Genomic DNA, 22,548 nt, shown 5'->3' with positions numbered 1-22,548 from the left:
TTAAGGGAAGGGCTTAATGAAATAAGAACATACAAAAATAACATTATCTTCATCACTGAATGAAATGCTATGCTGGAGAAAAAAAAATATTGAAAAAAAAGCAAGCTTTATTTTGGAGAATAAGTCACTGGTGCCTTGGGGAACTGTGTGATGAAATAAGAGAAAAAAACCCTTACAAATGCAAGAGAAGATAGATGTCTTTTGGCAGACTAACGCTTTGATTTTGTTTAAACTAGCTTAAGTGAGTAATTCGGCTTCAATAGCACAGTGAATAACTGCTGTTGCTACAAAGTTTTAACCTTTACCCAGTCAATTAATGTTAGACCTTAAAAGCTCTTCTCAAAGAAAAAGGCTTTACATAAGAACTAGGGAAGATTATGCTCATATTCCTGATATTCTTATAGATTAAAAAAAAAAAAATACAGCCCTTGAGGTTTTAGAACACACACAGAAGGAGGTTTGATCAACTAATGTAAAATCACAGTATTTTGCTTATGCCAGTGAGAACTTGCACCGCCATAAATATCTGTACCAAGCAAAGGTGGCAGATCATCATTATTTCAATCCAACACAAATCTAGTTTATTTTCCACTGCTCACCCAAGTGAGGTAACCTGAAGTTTTTCCCAAATGCTTATTTAGGAAAAGAAAAATCGGACCTCAAAATAAAAGGCTGACTTGTGTTATTTGCTTATGCTTGTCTTCTTTACCACACTTGCAGGAGTCTTCTGGTCTGTGTCCATAGCTGGAAACCTTTGCGTTCGGGCCTTACCAGAATGGCTATTCTTTATTCTTTATCATTAAAGAATATATGGCCTTGATGGCAGGAAGCAGCCAGACATACCAAATCCATACCAGCAGATGGCATCTTCAACCAGTTACATTTTGAACTGCTCATGCCTTCAGGAGATCTTGCATTTGATGCCGTCTTCGTATTCTGAAGCCTCAGGCTTCTATGCTACAAAAAGCAGAGGCGCTTTTGAACACCTAAATTGGCTCCCAACGATCTGAAATTCATTCCACGTTGCTAAAATCATCAGCTTACTGATGATACGCTTGTTCCCTCAACAAGGATTCATGGAGCCATAGGAGTAGCCTGCACCATGCTTGGCCTCCTTTCCCCACATGTCTCCTTAAGGCTTCTTCTCTAAACTACAATGAAGTTAAGGTGCAATGCCATCGGATTTCCAAAAAGCGACTGTTGAATTGCACAGGATTTAACTACATTCGATGCTAGCACTCTGTATTAAGAGATGGCCATAAATAACCTCTATATGGTTTTGGAAATTATGTTTTTCTCACTACAATGAGCAAGTTATCTCCAATAGAAGATACCTTAATAAAAAGAAATCAAAACCCACAAATCAAAAAACCTCCAAATCCCAAGTAATTCTAGAAACATCAGTAGACTACAAACCTGTTTGTAATCTGCTGCTATCAGTAACTAAAATAACATGTATAACATGCAAACCACCCTCAAATTCTTAACAACGATGGCTTTGCTGTACTTAAGACAGCAACGTAATCTCAACACTGGCTCACCATGCTCATCTCATTTTAACTGAAATTTGGGTGAAATAGCTATCACCTGTCATATCCTCTAATAATTCAGTTTAGTCACATAACTTTCTTATTTGTTCAGAATCTAAAGATGAGTTTCTCCTCAAAGGAGTTTTACCCTTTCAACTGGAGTTTTTGAGATTGTTTGGGGAAAAACCATAACCTAGGTTTGAGTGTGTAGGCTGATCTCACAAACAGCTCTTAGGTCGACTTCTCTTTACTTTTAATTGTGTATCTGCACTGAGGCTTTTTCCCTCTTAAGTCTGAGAAGAGCCCAAGGAAATGAAGCAGAACAGAGCAGCAACATTAGCTTTTGGAATGTACTGTTCTAGACAACTCCGACTACTGCCCGTGACAGAGAGCAAGTCAAGCAGAAAGAGAATGGAGGTGGCTCTTGCGCTGTCACCTCCTCAAAAGCTGAAGTCACAGGACTCATTTCTGTGGCCAACAGGTTAATAAATAATACATCTAATACAGTTCACTCAACTTTATCTCCTTGGTTATTCAGAAAAAATATATATATATTTAGTCTGGCTGGATAAACTCCTGCAGTGACCTCTCATTTTGATTTCTGAGTTCAGCCTATTTTGATTGAAGCAATTCTTTTGCGGTGTTTTTCACTCGTAAAGGCAGAATTTCTTGTAGAGGTAGATTTGGAGGAAGAAGGAGTGACTGTCAAAATTTAACATGGCAACTTTCAGAAGTAACATCCGAAAGCAACGATGCTTATACACCTACGGAGCCAGAAGGATTCTCTGCAAGCCCTCCCATGTGCTGAGCACCAAAACACGGATTTTGATTCCTAGCCACAGGCTCTTAAATTGGAGCTTAATCCATTGCTGTTGTGTCCTTGAGTTGCCTGCTTTAAAGACAATGATGTAGCTGGATCCAGAACAACCTCAGCTTAAACCAAGCCATCCACAAGGTTCAACACAATTATTTATGCAATAAAGGAATGAGAAAATGGCTCAGGACTTAGATTCCTCTCGAGAACTTAATTCTTGTCGAATCTTCATCAGAGGATGAGGAGCAAGGTCCTCCTCACTTAGCAAGAATATTTCCTCAGGAAGTAATGAGCATCCAGGTGGTATCAATACATGAATTTCAACTAGACTTAGATGCTCTAATCCAAGAGAAGAGAGAAGCAGAAGCCAACACAGTCATTCCGGAGACAGCACCAAGGAACCATTTGAAACTCACCGTTTAATGATTTGATCCCCTAAAAAAGGCACATAATGACCCCTGGGTTAGCAGAAAATGTTACGGCTCGACACACCACCAGTACAAATCACAGACCCCACCACCAAAAACACCTGGGACACTTCCCAAGACTTCCCAAAATCAACTGCGGGTTGATAACATCCTCCTGTTCAGCACAAATCATCTTCATAATTAGCGTATTTATTTAGAGAGCATGGATTTTATAAAGGCAATGTAAAAATACGAGATTTTTTTAAAAAACTGATTAAAATGCGTTCAACTATAGCAGATTTTTTTTCATTTTAAAAGGCAAAAATCTTCACAGAGGATATTATATACATTTGGAAATTATTCTATAAATGTTTTATCTAGATAAACTGCAGAAAACCAAGTAGAGAAAGTGTCTGTGTCAGCTCCGGTAGTATTTTTTTAGAATAATTAAAATATTAACCAAAAACGCATCTAAAGGCAGGAAGAAGTAGCAGAATTACACACTCCAGAATAACATCTTTTTATAAGCATCATTTCCAACTAACGCTCGCTGAGTTATGCGCTTCTGAAGTGAGGATAAGTAACGTTTATAATATCACCTAAGAACAAACCCACTGTTATCCTCAGGTTTTGGCGCGAGGTTAAGGCACCCGGCTGTAAATCACAGATGAAGGCAAGAGGTGGATGGTTTGAGGCCCAGAAGCACAACTGGACTTGACACGCATCTGCACAGCGATTCCCGATGAGATGGATGTAGTGGTACCTCCAAGCGGCAATGATAATGTGACACAAAGGCAAACATACGCTGGATTTTCCCTCTGTCTCCTCCATCCCAAAATGGAGAGGAAGGAGCGTGGGTGGCCGCGATTTCACAGCGATCCCACCACCTTCCCACAGCCTTTGCCAACACAAACTACGACCTGAGTTAAATTAACCTGAGGCCGGAATCAAAAGGAGGAATAACTCAAAGCTAAGAGAACACAAAAGGCAAGAACAAAGGATCTCTTTCTTCCTAATGAGGATTACACAGCGCAAACATCACAGTTATTTGCAAAAAGAGAAGCCAAGCGTCAAAGACTCAGGACTACCAAGTTCTAGCTTAAGTTGTGCCACTGACTACATAATTGCAAAGCAAATAAAAAACCAGACATGCAAGTTTCAGAAGAATCTTAGGGAAGCTCCAATAAACACCACTGCTAGGATGTGCTGTGTCTTCTTGGCATAGCCCTGGAAGGAACGCTAACACGCTGTACTGTGCCGGCAGTATTTACATAACGAAGAAGTACTGAAGTGCTAAATAAAAGGTGGTATGAACAAAGTCCTAAAGACACAGGTAGTTTGCAAGCAGTTCTTCTCATATTTTTGTCCTTTTTTTTTTTTTTTTTTCTTAAAGAATGCGATTTCTGTGATGACTTGAAGCCCAATACATACTTGATCCTCCAATTCCACAGCATCAGATGAAGCTCCATAATCCCAGAATGTCAGGGGTTGGAAGGGACCTGGAAAGCTCATCCAGTGCAATCCCCCCATGGAGCAGGAACACCCAGCTGAGGTTCCACAGGAAGGTGTCCAGGCGGGTTTGAATGTCTGCACAGAAGGAGACTCCACAACCTCCCTGGGCAGCCTGGGCCAGTGTCTGTCACCCTGAGAAGAAGTTTCTTCTCAAATTTAAGTGGAACCTCTTGTGCTCCAGTTTGTACCCATTACCCTTTGTCCTATCATTGGTTGTCACCGAGAAGAGCCTGGCTCCATCCTCCTGACACTCACCCTTTACATATCTGTGAACATTAATGAGGTCACCCCTCAGCCTCCTCCAAGCTCAAGACCCCAGCTCCCTGTAGCTTGGAGAAGGGCATCTCAGACTCCACAGTTTCACTTTAGCTTATTTGACTGATTTTTGCACCAAAGTACGTTGACTATAGATGGATTATTTATGAGAACAAGCGAAGCAGTTGTAAAGATTATGGTCTGTAGTATCCACTGTCTTGGCAATAATGACAGATTAAAGCAGCTGCTACTAGAAAACATCAGCTCTGCCAAAATGTCAGATGGTAACGTCTGAAGCAGCTCAATTAAGCATCAACAAGACGTAATCACTTTGTTCTAGTAGGGATGCGGGCAGGCATATTTCAATCCATATCTGGAAGCAACAGAGGCATTTAGGGAAGGAACAGATCAAAACCAAAAACTGAATACATACAGCTTTACCTATTCACCTTCTTTCAGAAGTCCGAGTTTTTAAGCCACAAATAATTTGATGTATTATGAGTTCTCAATAAAGCATGCAAAATAGCTGGAGCAGTGTCAGTTTTAATCAGCAATCCAATTAAAGGATCCAATCAAGTTCACTTTTGCTGTTCAACAGTATGTTTATATCATAAATGGATTTCAACAGGAGTTGAACATGCAGGTTCTGTGTATTTTAATAACATATTCAACAGTGACATGTAAAGGGAAATATTTGTGGCACAGAAAATTGCTTACGTGTACATTAAGACGGTATTTCTAACACTTTTTTTTTTAACATGATGAGAATATTTCCTCAAAGTCTAACTCATTTATCAAGTCAGAGAACACATCTGCCTTACACAGGTATGCAAAAAGAATTGGACTCTCATTTGTTTTCAAGGGGATGCAAGAGCAGATGGTGCTGTTACACCTTCCCTTTCCTCCTCTTCCATTGTTTCAACCTGTTCTATTGCAATGTCATATTATTTAGGCAAATAAGATAACAAATTTATATTTAAGAAAGAAACAACTCAAAGTTTATTTCAAACTACCATTTACCTCACTGCAGCCCAAGTTAATTTTCCTGCTACGAAGGAAAAATAACTGCAGGAAATGTATTCAAAGAGCAAGAACAATTTGCTGCAATGCATCCAGTTCCCAGGTGTTACTGGTCCACATCCCAGTATAACGCAGAAACACAACTGATGTAGGAACATTCGGGACTCTCATGAATTTTAATGCTAGAATGAACAAAATACCAGCGTGTTTTCAGGATGACTAACAATAGAGTTAAAGCAGCTAAAGAAGTCACTCACAAATGACAGATTTCTCTTCTAAGTTTGGCTGAGATAGAGGAAACAAGTGTCATACTGCGACCTTGTTCGGAGGGCACATCCCATCACTTACTGAGTCTTAGTACCACAAACAATATTAAAGATGCTTTTTAAAGATAACTTTAACGAATGCATTAGGGCAAAGAAGGGAAAATAATAATTATTCCATTTTACACCTAGTCTTAGAAGCTGCAGGCATCTAGACTTGAAATCAGCATTAAAGCTTGGAGACTTGGGAGCTGGACGACACCAGCCACTCAGGATCAAGTTTTACAATTTGATCATGTAAGTGCTTTATCCACAACACATAAGTAAATAGTTTAGTTATGAAATTCAATAATTTCCTCAACAGTAGTCATGGTACATTAGGTTTAGAGTATAAATTAAACTACTTAAGTGTGAAATAGAGACGATTTAATCAAAATCGCTTTTACTGAAATGTTAATTTCAGATAAACTTTGATGCTATGCTAATACGGATAGATCTTACAGTACTTGCACGCTCCTAATAAGCAATCTTGTTTATTTTCCATTCTATCTTAAACTGCTTTAAAGGTAATAATCAGAAAGAACTGTTCCAGTTTCACTGTCCAGTTGCATCAGATAATTCACATGTGTGCTACAGGTCAATCCAATTTTAAGCATTATTGCATTCTTACTACAATGTGGCATAAATACTTTTATTAGTTCGCCTTGGCATTGATCACTTTAGCCAGAGATTCTCGATGTTTGCAAAGTTTTAACTTGCACAGCACTAACAACCTACTAAGATTATTTTAAGCTACTAAATGAGAGAAACTGGGCAAAGGAAAAATGTATGTGGAACATGAGGGAACATTCAGGCCTAGAAGACCCTGCCATCCCATGGATTAATGTACCCAGGGAATATATGGAAGCCTCCAAGATCGTAAAGGCATATGCTGGCAGGAAAGGGGGTTCTCTCTATAGTTTTTCTGGACATATAATGCACCAAAAGGTTTCCAAAACTTGTATTTCCATATCGCTGCGACATTCGGCCAAGCCAGGGGGATTTTCTACCCAAATACAACGAAACTGCAAGCGGGTTAGTAGTAGTTAGTAGATGCCCAGGTTAGTAGTTACAAACCTACTGGAAATGTACGTGCACCCTACCTTACATTATGCAATGCAAAGGGAACAGCAAGGAAGGTTTTGCAAGCAACAGTGGTTTCCTTGCATCTATGACATGCTTAAATGTGGGAGATGCCAGAACTAGGACTAGCAGAGGAAAATAATGTGGCCAAGACCTGCAGAGACTGAGACACTGTCCTTTGTTTTATAAAAGATCCTACACTGAAACAATAAGCTTTTATTCTGTCTTCATCTGGTACTCACCTACCTTCATATACCAAGCTGCACACACCTGGTATGTGAATATAGGATAGCACAGAATCGGGGCTTTCACGTGCTCTGTACAGAGAAGGTTTAGAACAAGAGTATATGCTTTTTTTAACTTATTTTCCATTTTTTCTAGATGAGGTGCTGCCCCCTGTGCCTGCACATGGCCTGGGTATTGTCACCAGGCCAGAAACTGTTGTCATTGCCACTGCTGGTGGTGGCACCCATGCAAATAGAACTGAGAGCACCCGTATGCAGGCAGCTGCCTGGGTGTTGTTCATGCACTACATGTAAGTACTATATGCAAAAAAGCAGATTTCTAAAGATGCATATGACTTATATCTTTGTGTTCTCAGTTTAGCAGAGGAAACTTTTGTTAACAAGAGATTAACCAAAAGTAGTGCACACTGCGAACACAAGAGGAGAGCTGTCATATGTTACAAGAAGAAACAGGGCATGTTAATTACTTTTAAACCAGATATCAACAGGGGGGGGGGAAATACCTTAAAAACATCAACACACATCTCTTACCAGCTTATCCACCTGTGCAGTCATATGTGCAAGAGATATCATGCTCTTTTCATTCAGTATCTGTCAATCTAACAATATCCTCAACAAACATAACCCAAAAGGTAAAAGCAAAGACACACAATGATAGATATTAGACAAACACACCACTTAGAGTTCTACACTGTAGTTAACTATGTCATTTAAGGAGGTACAAATTAAAATCACACAAAAGGTGGGAAGGTCATCTAGTGCCACTTGCTCTGCTCAAGACAGGGCTAACTTCAAATCAGATCTAACTGCAAAGCTGGAACTGGCTGTTGTCATCAGCTGCTTTGCTACTGAAATCAAATTCTGCAATATGACCTTTGGGTCCTTGTATTTCAATCCCAGGCCCTCCTGTAGCTGGTAATTTTTGCAGATGTTAGAAAACAAGAGTTGATGGCATTCCAAAAGCGCGGGTTTGGTTGCTTTGAAAAAGACCAGTGAACTGGGGCCCATTCACGTCAATAAATCATACACGTAGTAATCAGAGTGAACACCATAAATGCTGGCAAAAAATAGCTCCATATTTAGGATATGACTGAATTAAAGTTACACATACTACCTCTCTTGCATATGCATTATGCTACAAATTCCTTTATTATACAGTCACTTTCTGGACAGAACGAACCGTACTCATGCAGTCAGCAACTTTCAAGTTGTGTTCACGTCACTTGTGTGAAATACGCTTTAACGACAAAACTTCTACAAACCTTACTCTAAAGACGGTATGTTCAGCTTGCTCACGTACTCCCAGCACCCCTCACTACACCAGTACCTCATCCCTTCAAAAGACGTGTGAGTTACCGTCTTCAAATCACAGGTGAGCTAAAGGGTCCATTTTACAGACAAGGAGCCAAGCAAGTCAACATTGCCATCAAAGGCTTGTTTTATAGGTAATTCTGTCATATACAGCTATATACATGTATACTCACGCACGCAATTAATAGTGTTCAGTACTTAAGAACAGCAGATTTTAGATCTGGAAGTGAGGGCCCATAAAAACAAGCAGGTAATTAGTCATCATGCAAAGAGTAATGTGTGTTGCTTGCCTGGAACCACTCTGTATAGTAATGAACCTATATAATAAGGCCACACAGAGTAACCCAGGCCTTTCGAAACGTGGCGTTCCCAACTGTTCTTTGGAGCATAACTTCAGTAAATATTGCCATCGGGAAGGTTCAGAGATATACTTCCTTAGCCTTCCAGAAAAAAAGAAAAACAACACACAATTAAAAATGAGCCAATTTCTCCATGTGTTTTTATCCTGTTATGAACATAAAACAGGACTGGAAATTCTAAGGCTGCCATAGAGACATCCTTCCTCTAAACACTGAACAGCTGTAGTCTAGTGGTAGATTGACCTCATTAAACCCCTAAGCTTAAACTGAAGATCACATGCCTCCAAAGTGAGAGGGTACGGATTAAGAATCCAGGTACAATCCACACAGGAAGGTGGCAGCATCCTTGTCCCCTCACTCTGCCCCTTCCCTGCTGGGTGAAGGCCGTTGCCTTGTCTCCCAAGCTCTTCACCTCGATCATATATTCTTGCCTTCAAGTCAAGCAGCCAGACACAACGTCCTCCTCATCTGTCACCTCTTTTCATCCCTACTTTCAGCCTTCAGGTTTTTTTGACCCAATTCTCTCCGTCCTTCCCAACTCACACTCATGAGCCAAAGTTGCCTCAACGCTTCCCAGATGGAAGAAGAGTCCTGATAGCAGAGGATTTGGAGTCTCTTCTTAGTTCTGTCTCTGCTCAGATTAATACCCAGTGAACAGCAGCCCTATGCAGGAATAGTTCACCTTGGTTCTAAGCCAGAACTGTAGCAAACTATGCATACACGTACATATGTATGTAGCAAACTACGAGAATTTCAGCGAAGGTTACAAATGAATTCCTCAGCAACACTTCAAAAGGCTTGTAACTTTGCCAAATTTGAAAACAGAATGTATTAACTCACAATGACAATCACATTGGTGCTCCCAACTGACCACAGACACAAAGTTTTTAACATCAGTGAAAAATAATGGATAGTGCATTCCACATTAAGGCTGTTTGCATGCCTCCCTGCATTGTATAAATCATCTTCTCCCACAAATCCAGGTCTTGTATGTACTCACTCTATTTCACGTGACTTTGCTTATACGCAGAGCTCTATTATTTTTTCCTGAGGACAATTATCTCACCCCTTAAAATAGACAAAAGAGAAATTTCAAACTGAGGGATAAGGTTTTAAGAAAAAACACTTTTCACGTTCTTTAACATTTATCAAGTGTGTCACTGCACTAATTCACAGCCCTTTGCAATCCTTACACTTTTCTCTCCCTCTTCTTTTAGATGATCGCCATCTCATTAACCAGCTACAGGGATACGTTTCTAAAAGATGAAGGCATCTCCCACAAAGGATGCCACATTAATGATTTCCGATTGTCACTCTTCAACAAGACTGCTCGCCATTTCTGAAACCTAAAATTGATTTTCTTCTCCACTCTACCTGTAGTTTTGTGGTTTTTTCTTCCATATGTTTGAAAAACAAGCTTTCCTCTACTCCATAGTTATTTCTTGGTTGCCTGTACACTTGGAACTTGTACCACATCACCAATTGATATTCTCTTTATCCACTCACCTGCTGCCACTCTACTCGTACAAAGAAAGCTGGCAGGCCCACAACAGCTTTCCCAACCTCCCCCTCATCGTGTTTTTCCTCCTTTTGATGATCGCTTTCACAACTCCGGCTTTCATGTTTGTTCATACGGAACATTAGCACTTCCCAGCTACCCCGCTAACAAGCATCAGGAGCCCAGCTTTCCTACGCCAGCTTAAAAGAGAGGAGCTCCCGGCCACCCTGAGAACGCTGCGCTATCGCAATCACCGCCTGAGAAACATTTCAAAGGCAGAACAAAGCGAGATGTGGGCTGAGCTGGAAAAAGAATCAAAGACTTAAATTATACCAGTGTTCTACAATGGAGCGACCTTCAGGAAATTAATCTCCAAAATATAATTCAGAACAATTCCAATACCTTCAAAAGCACTTAGGAAATAATTTTTAAAGAGAAAAATCAAAAAGAGGGAGAGAGAGAGAGAGAACATTAAACATGGACTTATGGAAATCAGCTGGGACACAACACACCAGACCTGTCCTCCTACAGTCTACATCTCTTAATGGATTTAAAAGTAAGTCTTAAAAGAAATAAATCCACAAAAAGGTAGAATTTCTGCATGTCTGCCACTCAGTTATGGACAATGCTATTGCATCTCTACGACCTCTTTCATTTATCCAGAAGTCAAAGAAAATGTCCGTAGAACTTCATTCTCAGTCTGCTTGGGGGATCCTTTAATCCATCCTATTTCCTTTAATCATGCATAAGCTACAACATGATTGACATCTTTTCCATCAGGATTGCCCGACAGCATGACAAGATAATTATTACATAAAAGATGACACACATTACCTCTCCAGGTCAAGCTACAAACTCCTATTTGAACGTCGTTTCTCAAATTACAAGCTTTAATAACTTGTGCATCATTCCGGTCCAGAGAAAGTTGTCTGAAAATGAAGGTTTTGCTACTTCTAAGTAGTTTTGATGAACGCTGCCAGTGCTGATAATAGGGACTGGTTAACGCTGCTTCTGCAGCACATGAACCTACTTCTTTTCCTTTTGTCAGGGCTCTCCAGAAACAAAAGTGACAAAATGACCTGGCTTCTTAAATCGCGTTTTATAGCTTGGTTTCATAGTTTAAGCTGGCTGGAATTAGTGATCATCTGCCCCACAGCTAACTTTCTGTGCCACAGATCCATTTCTTGCCAAAAACGCATTCATATCCGATAACAACAACAAAACAGGGGTGGAGGCACATTAGAGCAAGCAAACGCATTCATATGTTCAGAATGCAGTTGGAGGCAGTAGACAATTAGAGAAGGAAATTCAAAGTAAAAGGCATTTCCTGAGGATTAATGAGTGGGTGGTAGTGTTTGATAGTCAAGGGCAGGATGAGTTCTGCAAGCAGCACAATTCATTAATCCCCCAGGCAACACAAACTGGGGTTCTTCTGATTTTCTTTTTCTTCCCTTTTTGCTGCACTCATTATTTTTCTTAGCATTTAATTAAAATTTCCATTCACCCCGACACCATTGTAACTTCAGAGACCAACGCTGCCCGTACATCTGGATGGTGCTACTATGGTAAATGACATCTATAAAATTATGTAATTAATATTTGGTGCAAAAGGCCAGATGACTTATCAAATTTAAGGAAGGTCTTCTAATCTTCTCCTAAAGACGAAAAGCATTCTCTGCCTCAGAAACAGCGCTTAGTGGATGTGATCCTTTTCTCTAATTCACAAGCTGCTTGATGGCCTCCATTATCCCAGTGGTAGCAGAGAGAAAGAGAATCGAGTATTGGACAGAAGAAATTCTTTCCGAGCTGCCTTTCGGCTCCTTAGGAAGCCACATTCACTAATGCATTACATATCATGTGCCAAACCAGCAACCATCCCCTCCCCACCATCGTAACTCCATACTGACCTGTGACTGGTGCATCTATGTCCAGCAAATTCTTTTCCTGGCGGAGAATTGAAGCTCCCTCTGTTATTATTCTCAAAGCAACGCTCTCTTCCAGTCTCCCTTCTTTCATAAGATGCGCCTTTAAGATATCCACACGGGGTTTTCCATCGTTATCGAACACTTCCTTAGCTGTGAGCCGGTGACTTGGAGGAAACGGGACAGCTGAGTGGAAAAAAACACAATAAATATCTGATCAGTTTTACAGTAAAGTCTCTGTTGCTGATAATGACGCATTTCAAAAGACATCTCTGCTGCAAAACAGCGCTAGCATGAGTTTTCTACTGCCTCTTAATTTGTGGTTTCAGTCGTACACAGATTAAAGATACCATTAACGTGCACGTATTCTGCAGGCTACATTATTCATGCATGCAAAACCAACTAATTCGTGCTTATAAAAATAGAGATGATGATTTAGGCCATATGAACAGGTAGATACATTCAAACAAGCATCCCAAAAGGCACGGGAATACCGGAGAAAAAAGGGAACGGAGCTTAAATTGCTTTAGCAGCACTACAGGACATTGATATAATGCCGGAAATAAATGGATAAATAGGAGGTATGAGGAGGGAGAGGATGGGGCCCGCATGGCTGGGGACACTTGTGTCCCCTGCAGGGTGTCCTGCTGGGAGCTCTGCCACATCGGGAGACATGGAACCCTAATGCAGCTGATCAATACATCTGTTAGCTCCAATTCTCCTCACAGAAGGACACAGTCCACAAATCGCATACACCATTGTAAGTCCAAGGCAAGAACTCTTCGCTTGCTCTACCAGAAGTAATAGAGCAGATAGTTATTTTCCACAGATTTGGGGGTTTTTGGCTCAGTGTTTTTTTGGTTTTGTGGTCCACTCGCTGATAGTCTGCTGGGAACTAGTGAATGTGGGTGTTTGCAATACAACGAAGCCCAAGTGCTCTCAGCCTTAAATGCGGGACGAAAAGGGGATGAGGTGACAGTTTACAACATCCCTGGTGCCACCAGGATTCTCCTCAAGCAATGACACCTACAGCCAACAATGAAGTTAAAATAGAGCCCTCAGCTCTGGAAAGCCTTGCTGTAGATCTGTGACAATCTTCTCAACCAACAAGAACTCCGAGACTGCTTTAAATTAGTTGGTTTCAAATGGTACTTCTATGGTAAGAGGCTGTTAAAGACCAAAACCTCATCTTGCTCTTCACAGTTACTGTGGTTAAGTGTATGCTACAATGCTCACAAAAATGAGGAGGATATGTGCTTTGTGAACCTGCCAGATACACCTATAGAAAGTCCTAATTCCTCAAAAGCAAGATGGCTTATACTTGAGCTATGAACGATCCATTATAAAACACAAAATAATCATTGTGAGAAAAAGGGAGGTGAGTGAGAACTCAGTGGTTCTTCAAAGGGAAAAACAACAACAACCACCACAAAAAACAGACAACAAACAAAAAAACCCCACACAAAACAACACAAAAAACCACAAGCCCAAAGGCCAGCTCATCCTAATGATCCTGTATTGAAAAGTAGATCTGTTACTTGTCTCCAATGAGTCTGGCTGGAGAAGCATGTATAATTAGCTACTATTACATTGAGGTAACTACCACATATGCATGTACACTAGAAGGAGTTTTTTACATGTATAAAGATAAAGCAAAACAGACAAGCAAGCAAACAAAAACTATCAAATGATACCCACTGGTTAAAGAGAAGAACATGGCACACACTGCAGCACTGCAAGAGCTCTGCAGGCAGGTTTCTAACATGTACCAGCGGCTAATTAAAGGAAAAAAGACACTGTTCCAATAGCAGATGATTAATTAGCAAAAACATGAGTGACTGAATAAGGCACAAATTGCATCTATCATGATGAGGATGTTAATTTTGTATGTACACACACAGAGCTTCCACAGAGGAACGACATCAGAAATGGTCACGTTCACGTGGAAGGCAGTTAACCATCATTCTTTACAGGTATCACCCACAAACGCCTGCATCAGACAATATCTTTCTATAAAGATAACAAACATTTAATTTACATTGCTTTATATATAGCAACGTTACCATCTCAATACACGGGTATCCATCAGCTTCTCCATATCCACTTTCTTTTTCTGATAATAAAACAGAGACCACGACAAAAAGCAAAGAAACAAAGTTTTTAACCCTTTACCCTCCTGAGATCTGAAAACACAAGAAAACACTTTTCAACCGCTCAATATTGATTATTTTTCTCTTATGCTTTCAGGTCTCTTGAGTGTGTTCCAGCAAATGGAGGAAAAGATCAACTTGCTATTGTACTGTTCTTGCAGGCTCCTGCAAAACCCATCTTACCCATAACGCAGCTACTGAAAAGGTCACACACATCGTTACAGTTCCTCTCAAATATTAAGCAGCCTCTCTACAACAAATAAATAAACCATAAAGAGCTGTGCTTAATTAGAGCGGCCCGTGTGCGCACACATAAATAAAATACAAGCATGTGGCAAAGCAAGCATTATTTTGTTTATATATTATTCATTTCAAAATGAAGCAGTACAGTAAATTAATACTCTCGGAGGAGGCTGCCCATAAGAAACACTGGCTTTCAGCAGTATTCAAGTTATCTTCCTCTGCAATGCTTGTTGTGTTATTTCATTAACTTACACGGTATTCTGCATGTAACTATGTTTATAGCACACCATACTTGTATGACAAATAGATGCTTTCCCCTCCATTTGCAGGGCAAACACACCAGTAACTCTCATCGCCTCAATACCCTATGCATTGTATTTGTCTGACGGCATTGGCAATTCTGCATTTTGAGAACATTCACACTATAGCAGTAGCTAGAGCATAAGTTATTAAATGGGTCAAGTGTTTACACATGCCAAAAAAAGTCAGGCCGCAGATTTATATATTTACATCTACTTATTCATAATATTCAGATTGAGGATACGTATTATTTTTACCACCTCAGAAAGTCCAACAGAACTGAGTTTGCAAAAGGCAGGAACATTTTTAATAGCTAAGCCTTTACAGGCTGGCTTTGAAAATCTATTCCCAAACTACAACATGGTTCAACACATGGTATATTCTTGGGCATTCCTGCTGAACAATAACAACACCCATAATGAAGTATTTACTATATCAGAGTTCCACATTTCCAGAAGGGCGAGTTATTTAGAGGACAAAGTTTATTTTCAATCTAATTATTTGTATCATAGCACTCATAATGCGCAAGTTTCTTTTGTCCACTTGAATTTTAGAGAGGAAAATGTCTCTACCCAGTTAAACAACGATATCCAACCGATTTTATGACAGCACAAGACTCAAATCAGAATTCTTTCTCAGTGGAATTAAAAGTGGAAATCACGTTCTGGTATTTTTTTAACAAAATCTATGAGTTTTCACGTTACATTAGCTGTCATTAGAGCAGGCACGCGAGATGTAAAGCCTGCCTGGAAGCTGCTCCTGACTCTGAAACATCACTGAAATCAGCTACCCCTTATGTAAAGATCAAGCTTTCACCTGCCATTTTAAGACAAGATGTATTTGAGGACTGTTTTTCACTAAATCTGCTCACCAGATGGCGAAAGTGTCAGAAATTAAAATCTGGGAAATAAACCTACAATATAAAATAATAAGAAACTATGAGGATTCCTATAGAAATTTAGCATTATTTTTTCCCCATGGCCAAGAAGCTCTTGCAGTGCCATCACAAATGCTCACAGCTGTACTTGTTTAAAGACATATTTAAATCAATGTCACTCAAGAACAAGGTGTTGCTTCACAGAAAGCTGAGGGTAAGACAGTCAGTACTACATAAAGAACCAACAAAAAGAAGGTGCTGTTGCATGAAGTCACCTTAGAGCAACAGCACCGGTAAACCAAATTGGGAGCAGACAAGGGGGTCATTCCTCAACAAGGCCCACATGTACCGAATTTACAGAGAAAACAAAGAAAATAATTCTTTTGGCAATATCTCAGCTCTTCCGAGTTGGGTGGGACCCACAGGACCATCGAGTCCAACTCTTGTGCCTGTATGGACAACCCCACAGGTCACACCGTGTGCCTGAGGACGTTGTCCAGTCTCTTCTTGAACACTGTCAGGTTGGGGCTGTGACACCTCCCTGGGAGCCTGTTCAGTGTCCAGCACCTCTGGGTGGAGAACCTTTTCCTCATGTCCAACCTAAACCTCCCTGGCACATCTTCCTGCCATGCCCTTGGGTTCTATCATTGGTCACCAGAGGGAAGAGGTCAGCACCTGTCCCTCCTCCTCAGTATTTACCCAAGATCACTGACCCCTCTCCATGTAACATGTTGGGGAGGAGCATCTTTCTTGAAGAACAACCACAATGGAGAAGCTTAATCGCTGTTGAAGCCACAGCCATTTAACAATTCTAGTCCTTGGTACCATCAGCAGAACGTACGACAGGTTGGCAAGGAAACTGCTTCACAGAAGATGGAGATGAGCCTTGTTAGGACAATTTCATGACATACGAAGGTTTGAAATTTAAAGAGAAAATAACAAAAGATGCTCCATCAAACATCCCAGCTCTGATGACTATTTTTAATATCTTCTAACATTTCAGTTATAACTGGAGAACACAATAACAAATACAGAATTGCCTGAGAGAAGCTCACCTAACTTTGGACAGAAGCTACGCTAGGAAGGGATTCCTAAAAGGAACGGCTATGTCAACCGCGCACTGTCCCCAGAATAAACCACATAATGTCCCTGACATATTGCCAAGTTGTTTCCAGATGCTAAGGCACTCAGCGTGGCCTTCTAATCAATAGGTTTCACACCTTCACCCCTCACATTACATGTCCTAGGCCAACCCATTGGAGCACACTGCAAGCAGTCCTCATGTAGCATAACCCTGTGATACCTAAGCAGGGCAAACTCTTTACACAGAACACTTTTGCAGGATTTAAGCCTCAATCTTGCAAAGGAAAGAACAAATCTCCCCAACGTAGCACTTTGTTACTCCACAGGAGAAGGTGCATCCAACTGGTTGCAAATCCAGGACCGCACGTCAGGCCAGGGCCTGTTTTGTTATCTCTCAACAATGTGGACGTATCTTTGACAAAATGCTCCTGTCTCAACTACCTCAACCATTTCAACAAGTATACATGGACCTTTTTGCAAACAGTTGAGTGGCAGAGCAGAGAGGAAGGGCACTGAAAGTCACTTGGAACCACAGAACAGGCCCGAAATCCTGTCATTTCTGTCAAATTACCGGCTGAGGGGTGCAGTGGGTTGGCCCTGGCTGGACATCAGGTGCCCAACAAGCTGCTCTGTCATCCCCATCCTCAGCTGGACCGGAGAGAGAAAATACAACAAAAGGATCAATATAAGGACAGGGAGATCACTCAGGAATTATTGCCACAGACAAAACAGACTCAACATCTTAAGTCACCACACAAACACACAAAAATCCATTTGAAAAACAAAAAAAAGCACCCACCAATACAGGATTTAATATTCGTTATATTAAAGGACAGGGAACCTTAAAAACCCTGAAGAAAAACTTACATAAAGGAGTTCTTCAAAAGGATTAGAGCAGTGACACATGATTCCTAGTCTGGGCTCAAATGAAGAGGAATAAAACACACAGAGGCCTGGGTAAACACACAGAACTCCCTTGGTGGCTTGATTTCCATCTGGTGTGACATGTACCCATTTCAACCCTCCTGAACACTTCTACAATAAATTAAAGCATTGATATCAGTAACACACAAATTCAGATTACTGTAAGCAGCCAAATCTAACCTTCAATCATTATCAAACAAACAGTAATAAAAATGTTTTTCAGTTTCTCAAAAAAACTTGAACAAAATAGTGACAGAAGAACATTTACATGCAACAGACACATCAGAGAGCATACCCTGAGAACCTAGGAAAGGGTTTTAAAGAGTTGTCTGAAAGAAAATCCTCATAATTGCAAGAAACAGGTCTGTTTGAAATGTAAGATTGTAGATTATATGCTTATTTACTAACAGCATTCCCAGAGCATCTCTTGGCCAACTACTGGAACAAGCAAACAAACCCTATCAGTCTTACAGAGCACAAAGCAATATGCACCCCTACAAAATACTACAAAAATATACCCTTTCCCTGTGTTTGAGATCATACACAAGTATCTTTGACATTTATTATCCCCTCCTGCCCACAGTTCACGGATTAAAAAAACTACAAAATAAAAAGGAAAGACTCGGTTTTACAGGAAACTTTCCCAGTTAGGACCAACACACACGGCTAAACTGGAAAATGTGATCGTAGCTTCCTGGCCTCACCAGCAAAGTTTGTTTTTCTACTTTGTGTGTTACACCCAAGTTTTTCCATAGGCCTCCAACTGCATACTGTTGAGTTTTGTTTTTATTAGCTTTTGGAACAGAGAACAATAATTATCCAGAGTCTAAATTCCTTTATAGGAACAACTCATTTGGAGAAAACAAAGTCGGGGGAAAAAAAAACCCTGTAACAATGGAAAATACCAAAGGTCTTCCAAGACTTAGATAAGAAATCAGACACGCTCCTCCATCCCCCAAAATACTTGAGTGATGGATAATAGTGAACTCTTACCATAGAAAAGAAATCTCTCCTAGCTGGAAGCAATTAGGAAGTGATCACATGTGAAATTATTTCAGTCTATCAGGAAAAAATAATTGATTCTAGGACCTGAATAACCTTCAGGTGTCAATACACATTATGGCATCATCATCTTCTTTCTGGCTCAACCTACTTCAGCCAGTTGACACTACCAAATTTCAGCCTCTTATCTGGCAAAGTACAAAAGGTAAATGTACAAAATGCACAAAAAGTGTCTGCAAAGGAACTGCAGACAATTCCTCACCTAGAAACTGAAGTTGTAGCTGAGACCTCTCATGACTTTCAAGCATAATTTGGTACTGGGACCAAGCTTGGTCCTAAGTCAGCTTAGCTTTAAGGTCTAACTCAAAGTCTCCGGCGGGATGTGAAAGGGCAGAAAAGCAAATATCCTTTCCAAAGCTGCTCCATCAGGGAAAGGTTTAAACACACTGAATATTTAGCTTCAGAAAGTTGACCACTGTCTGGCATTAGTCACACGAATTTGTTAAAACCAGTCCTAGAAGGAGAGATGAGGAAATGCAGGTAGAGCAGCCTTCACTTGCGGACATTCTGGTTTTAAAACACTGCTTAAATGCTACATTACAGAAGTTGCCGTGATTAAATGTCAGCCTGCAGAAGGAGCTTCTGGAACCAGAAACACCAGCTCACCTCTGGCTCCTTCAGTAAAGTCAAGAAGCTGCTCAGCAGGCAGAGCACACGGAAATTCCTGCTGGCATTATAAACTAATCCTTTAGAAATAAAATAAAATAACATAAATAAAATAAAATAATCTTGTATTTCAAATTTCGGATGTCTTGGCATCTAGCAATTGATACCTTGCCCAAAGAGCCCTCAGCCTACAGGACAGAGACAAGGGGACAGGGACAGTAACAGAGCTCCGTACTTCACCACTTGCATCCAGGCTCTAAGCTGCTAATGCTGACCAAAGGACTTGCAAGTAGCATCTTTGAATGATATAAGCTTTATTAATTTATTTTTTAAACACAAAGCTTAGGGAAAACAAGCAAACAAAACACCCAAACACCTTGCTGAAGCCAACAAGCATCAGGATGTGACGAACATTTAAAACATTCCTGCCTGAACTATTCCATGCAAACTAAATCAAAAACTCGTGCTGATCTGTAAATGTTAAACCTGGTTTATTATTTTGCTGGTCATGAGACAAGCACAAAGAAGCAGATCCATAGCAGCACTTCATAAATCTGTCAGGCAAGGCCAAAGCTGTATAAATTAAAGAGTAAAGCCTTACAAATAGAAATATGTACACGAACCAAGTGCAGCGGGAGCCAAATTAACCTTAAAAAGTAGCTGAAAACAGTTCATTTTTTGTTTCTGGAGGGGGTGCTGTTGGTTGGGTGGTGGGTTTTTTTATTCCCAAATGGCTTTCCTTGTTCTAGCAGCATTTTTGCATTTGACATAAGTTTTAAAGCAGTATACTTCTGCACGAGAGAACCTATACTGACTCATACTGGTTTACGCTGGTCAAGCTCTACATATATTAATGCAAAAAACATCATTTCAGGATCATATCTAAACTGAATTCTGCTCATTCATCCATAACCAACACAGAAGAAGCACAGGATAGGCATAAAAAAAATGCACCTGATCATATAAGAAAACTAATTTGTGCCAGGTTACACCTATTAATGGATCCAATAGCAGCCCTCTCTTGTTTACAGGTCAGGTCATATATATGGAAAAACAGCAACATAAGAAGTCATTTAAAAACCAAACCAAACATACCACACAAACACCACGGTCTTTACTAAATACCCAAAGACTATTTCAATGACCCCAGTTCAAACAAGAATGTTTAACAGGGAAATTTGGCCCTTGGTTTTCAGAACAGGCCCGAGGAGAAAGCAAAAGGCCCTCCACAAGTGATGGTGCCTTTCCCTCCCAATGAAAGTAATGGAAGTTCTTCCAGTACGTTGTACGAACCGCTTCCCAACGACTTGTTCTTTTTCCAACACACTCAAAGAACTGATTCTCTTGTGATGCTATCACAGTTCACATAGATCAATGCTAAAGATGTTGGACCACATCCACCACCGCGCTGTGCCGCTGCAATGCCATTAAACAAACCTTCCTAATCCAGCACTAACAGATCACACTGTAAGCTTGGAAACGGGGCTCACCGTGCTCTCCATGTCTAAATAAAACTTACCAAGCTAAACCCAGTGACACTGGCATTCATCTGCAATAACATGGCTGTGAATCAGCCCAGGTATTTCTATTCAGTTTTCATGGCTCGTCTCCACCATGGACTGTCCGCATGGAAATTCTGCTCTGGACCCATCTCCAAAGCATATTTATTTCCATCTAGTGATGTGGACTGCCGTAGAATGTTGTTTTTCTTTAAAAATAGCTCACGCAGGATTGCAAAATAAAAAATTAAAAGGAAAGGTTTTGTTGATTGGACCATTATGTACTTTAATAGGCTTTTTTTTAAACTGTTCTGGGCTTTATCTGGGTGTACGTGGCAGTAACAGAGTTCCAAAGCACTCAGCATAAGCTTCTAGTCCTGTATTTAAAAGGACATTTAATCCGAATCCTCCTTTTATTTATTAAAGATGCTTTTATACTTCTTTTGTAAACCGTATCTTCCCTCAGATCTCAAGTGCTGCCTAATAAACATGTTGGATAAAAATAAAACTGTCTAAACTTATCATTTTGCTGATACTCTCTGAAACATCCTGTTCCTAAGCAGAATATTGGCTTTTTTTAAAAAAGGTTCCACTTAAATATGAGAAGAAACTTCTTCTCAGTGAGGGTGGCAGAGCCTGGCCCAGGCTGCCCAGGGGGCTGTGGAGTCTCCTTCTGTGCAGCCATTCAAACCCGCCTGGACCCCTTCCTGTGGAACCTCAGCTGGGTGTTCCTGCTCCATGGGGGGATTGCACTGGATGAGCTTTCCAGGTCCTTTCTGGGATTCTGTGAAGCACCATTAGCCAGAGGAGAAGCCACAGAAGCTATTTCTCACAGAAATACTAAACTAGATCTATTCACCAATGGATTTCAAATGCTAAAACGAGCCCACACATTTCCACTGGTTCTTCATCTCTCAAGACCATTCACTCACTGTATTACCAAGAGATGAGCTTCTCTGTAAGGTCCATAAGATTCTTTTTAATTGAATTATCTTAGCAAGAAACAGGAATTTATCCATCTGAAATACCATTATACTGACATCACTGATGTAACTAATATAGTTGGCCTACTAAATTATTACCATCATGAAGCAAAGCAGCGTAAGGCTAAGCAGGACCTAGAGAAGCAACCTATAACCACAACCCAGCACCAAGAAGCCACCCAGCACATACAATCTGCAAACACACCCGTTGGTTTTTCTGTTCTGTTAGATGCATGACTTTATTGCTGCAAACCACCTTGACTCAAAGCAAACAACTCTGACTTAAGTGGAACGTGGGATCATTAGTGCTTTTATTGAAATATCAAGGGGCTAGTTCCTGCTACTTGTAAATGAAAGCAGCATCTTGCCGAGGCTGCAGTTACTCCTCACACTGAACAATGGGTTTGCATTAAGCATATAATAAAGACGCAGATAAAAGATACCTCACAACTCAAACGAGGGAGGACAAGGTGGGACTAGGCCAGAGAATTCAGTGGTTCTTGGTTCATACAAATGTCCCCACCAGAGCAAGATGGGCAGCAGAAAGGTGAGAGGAGCTCAGGG

At 40.5% G+C, this 22,548-nt stretch overlaps 1 protein-coding gene across 2 annotated transcripts in view; it reads right to left on the bottom strand.

Moving 5' to 3' along the window:
• Positions 1–22,548, bottom strand: part of PPP3CA (protein phosphatase 3 catalytic subunit alpha) — a 162,692-nt gene that overhangs the window by 83,700 nt on the left and 56,444 nt on the right. For both annotated transcript variants that reach the window (XM_065836369.2, XM_065836370.2), the window contains exon 2: positions 12,243–12,443. In XM_065836369.2, the coding sequence (XP_065692441.1) occupies positions 12,243–12,443 (201 nt within the window). The remainder of the gene's footprint in view (positions 1–12,242; positions 12,444–22,548) is intronic.

The sequence above is a fragment of the Patagioenas fasciata genome, chromosome 4 (genome assembly GCF_037038585.1).
Source record: "Patagioenas fasciata isolate bPatFas1 chromosome 4, bPatFas1.hap1, whole genome shotgun sequence".
NCBI classification, from domain to species: Eukaryota; Metazoa; Chordata; class Aves; order Columbiformes; family Columbidae; genus Patagioenas; species Patagioenas fasciata.
The sequence above is the reverse complement of the archived record's forward strand: the minus strand, read 5'-3'. Positions and strand labels throughout refer to the sequence as shown.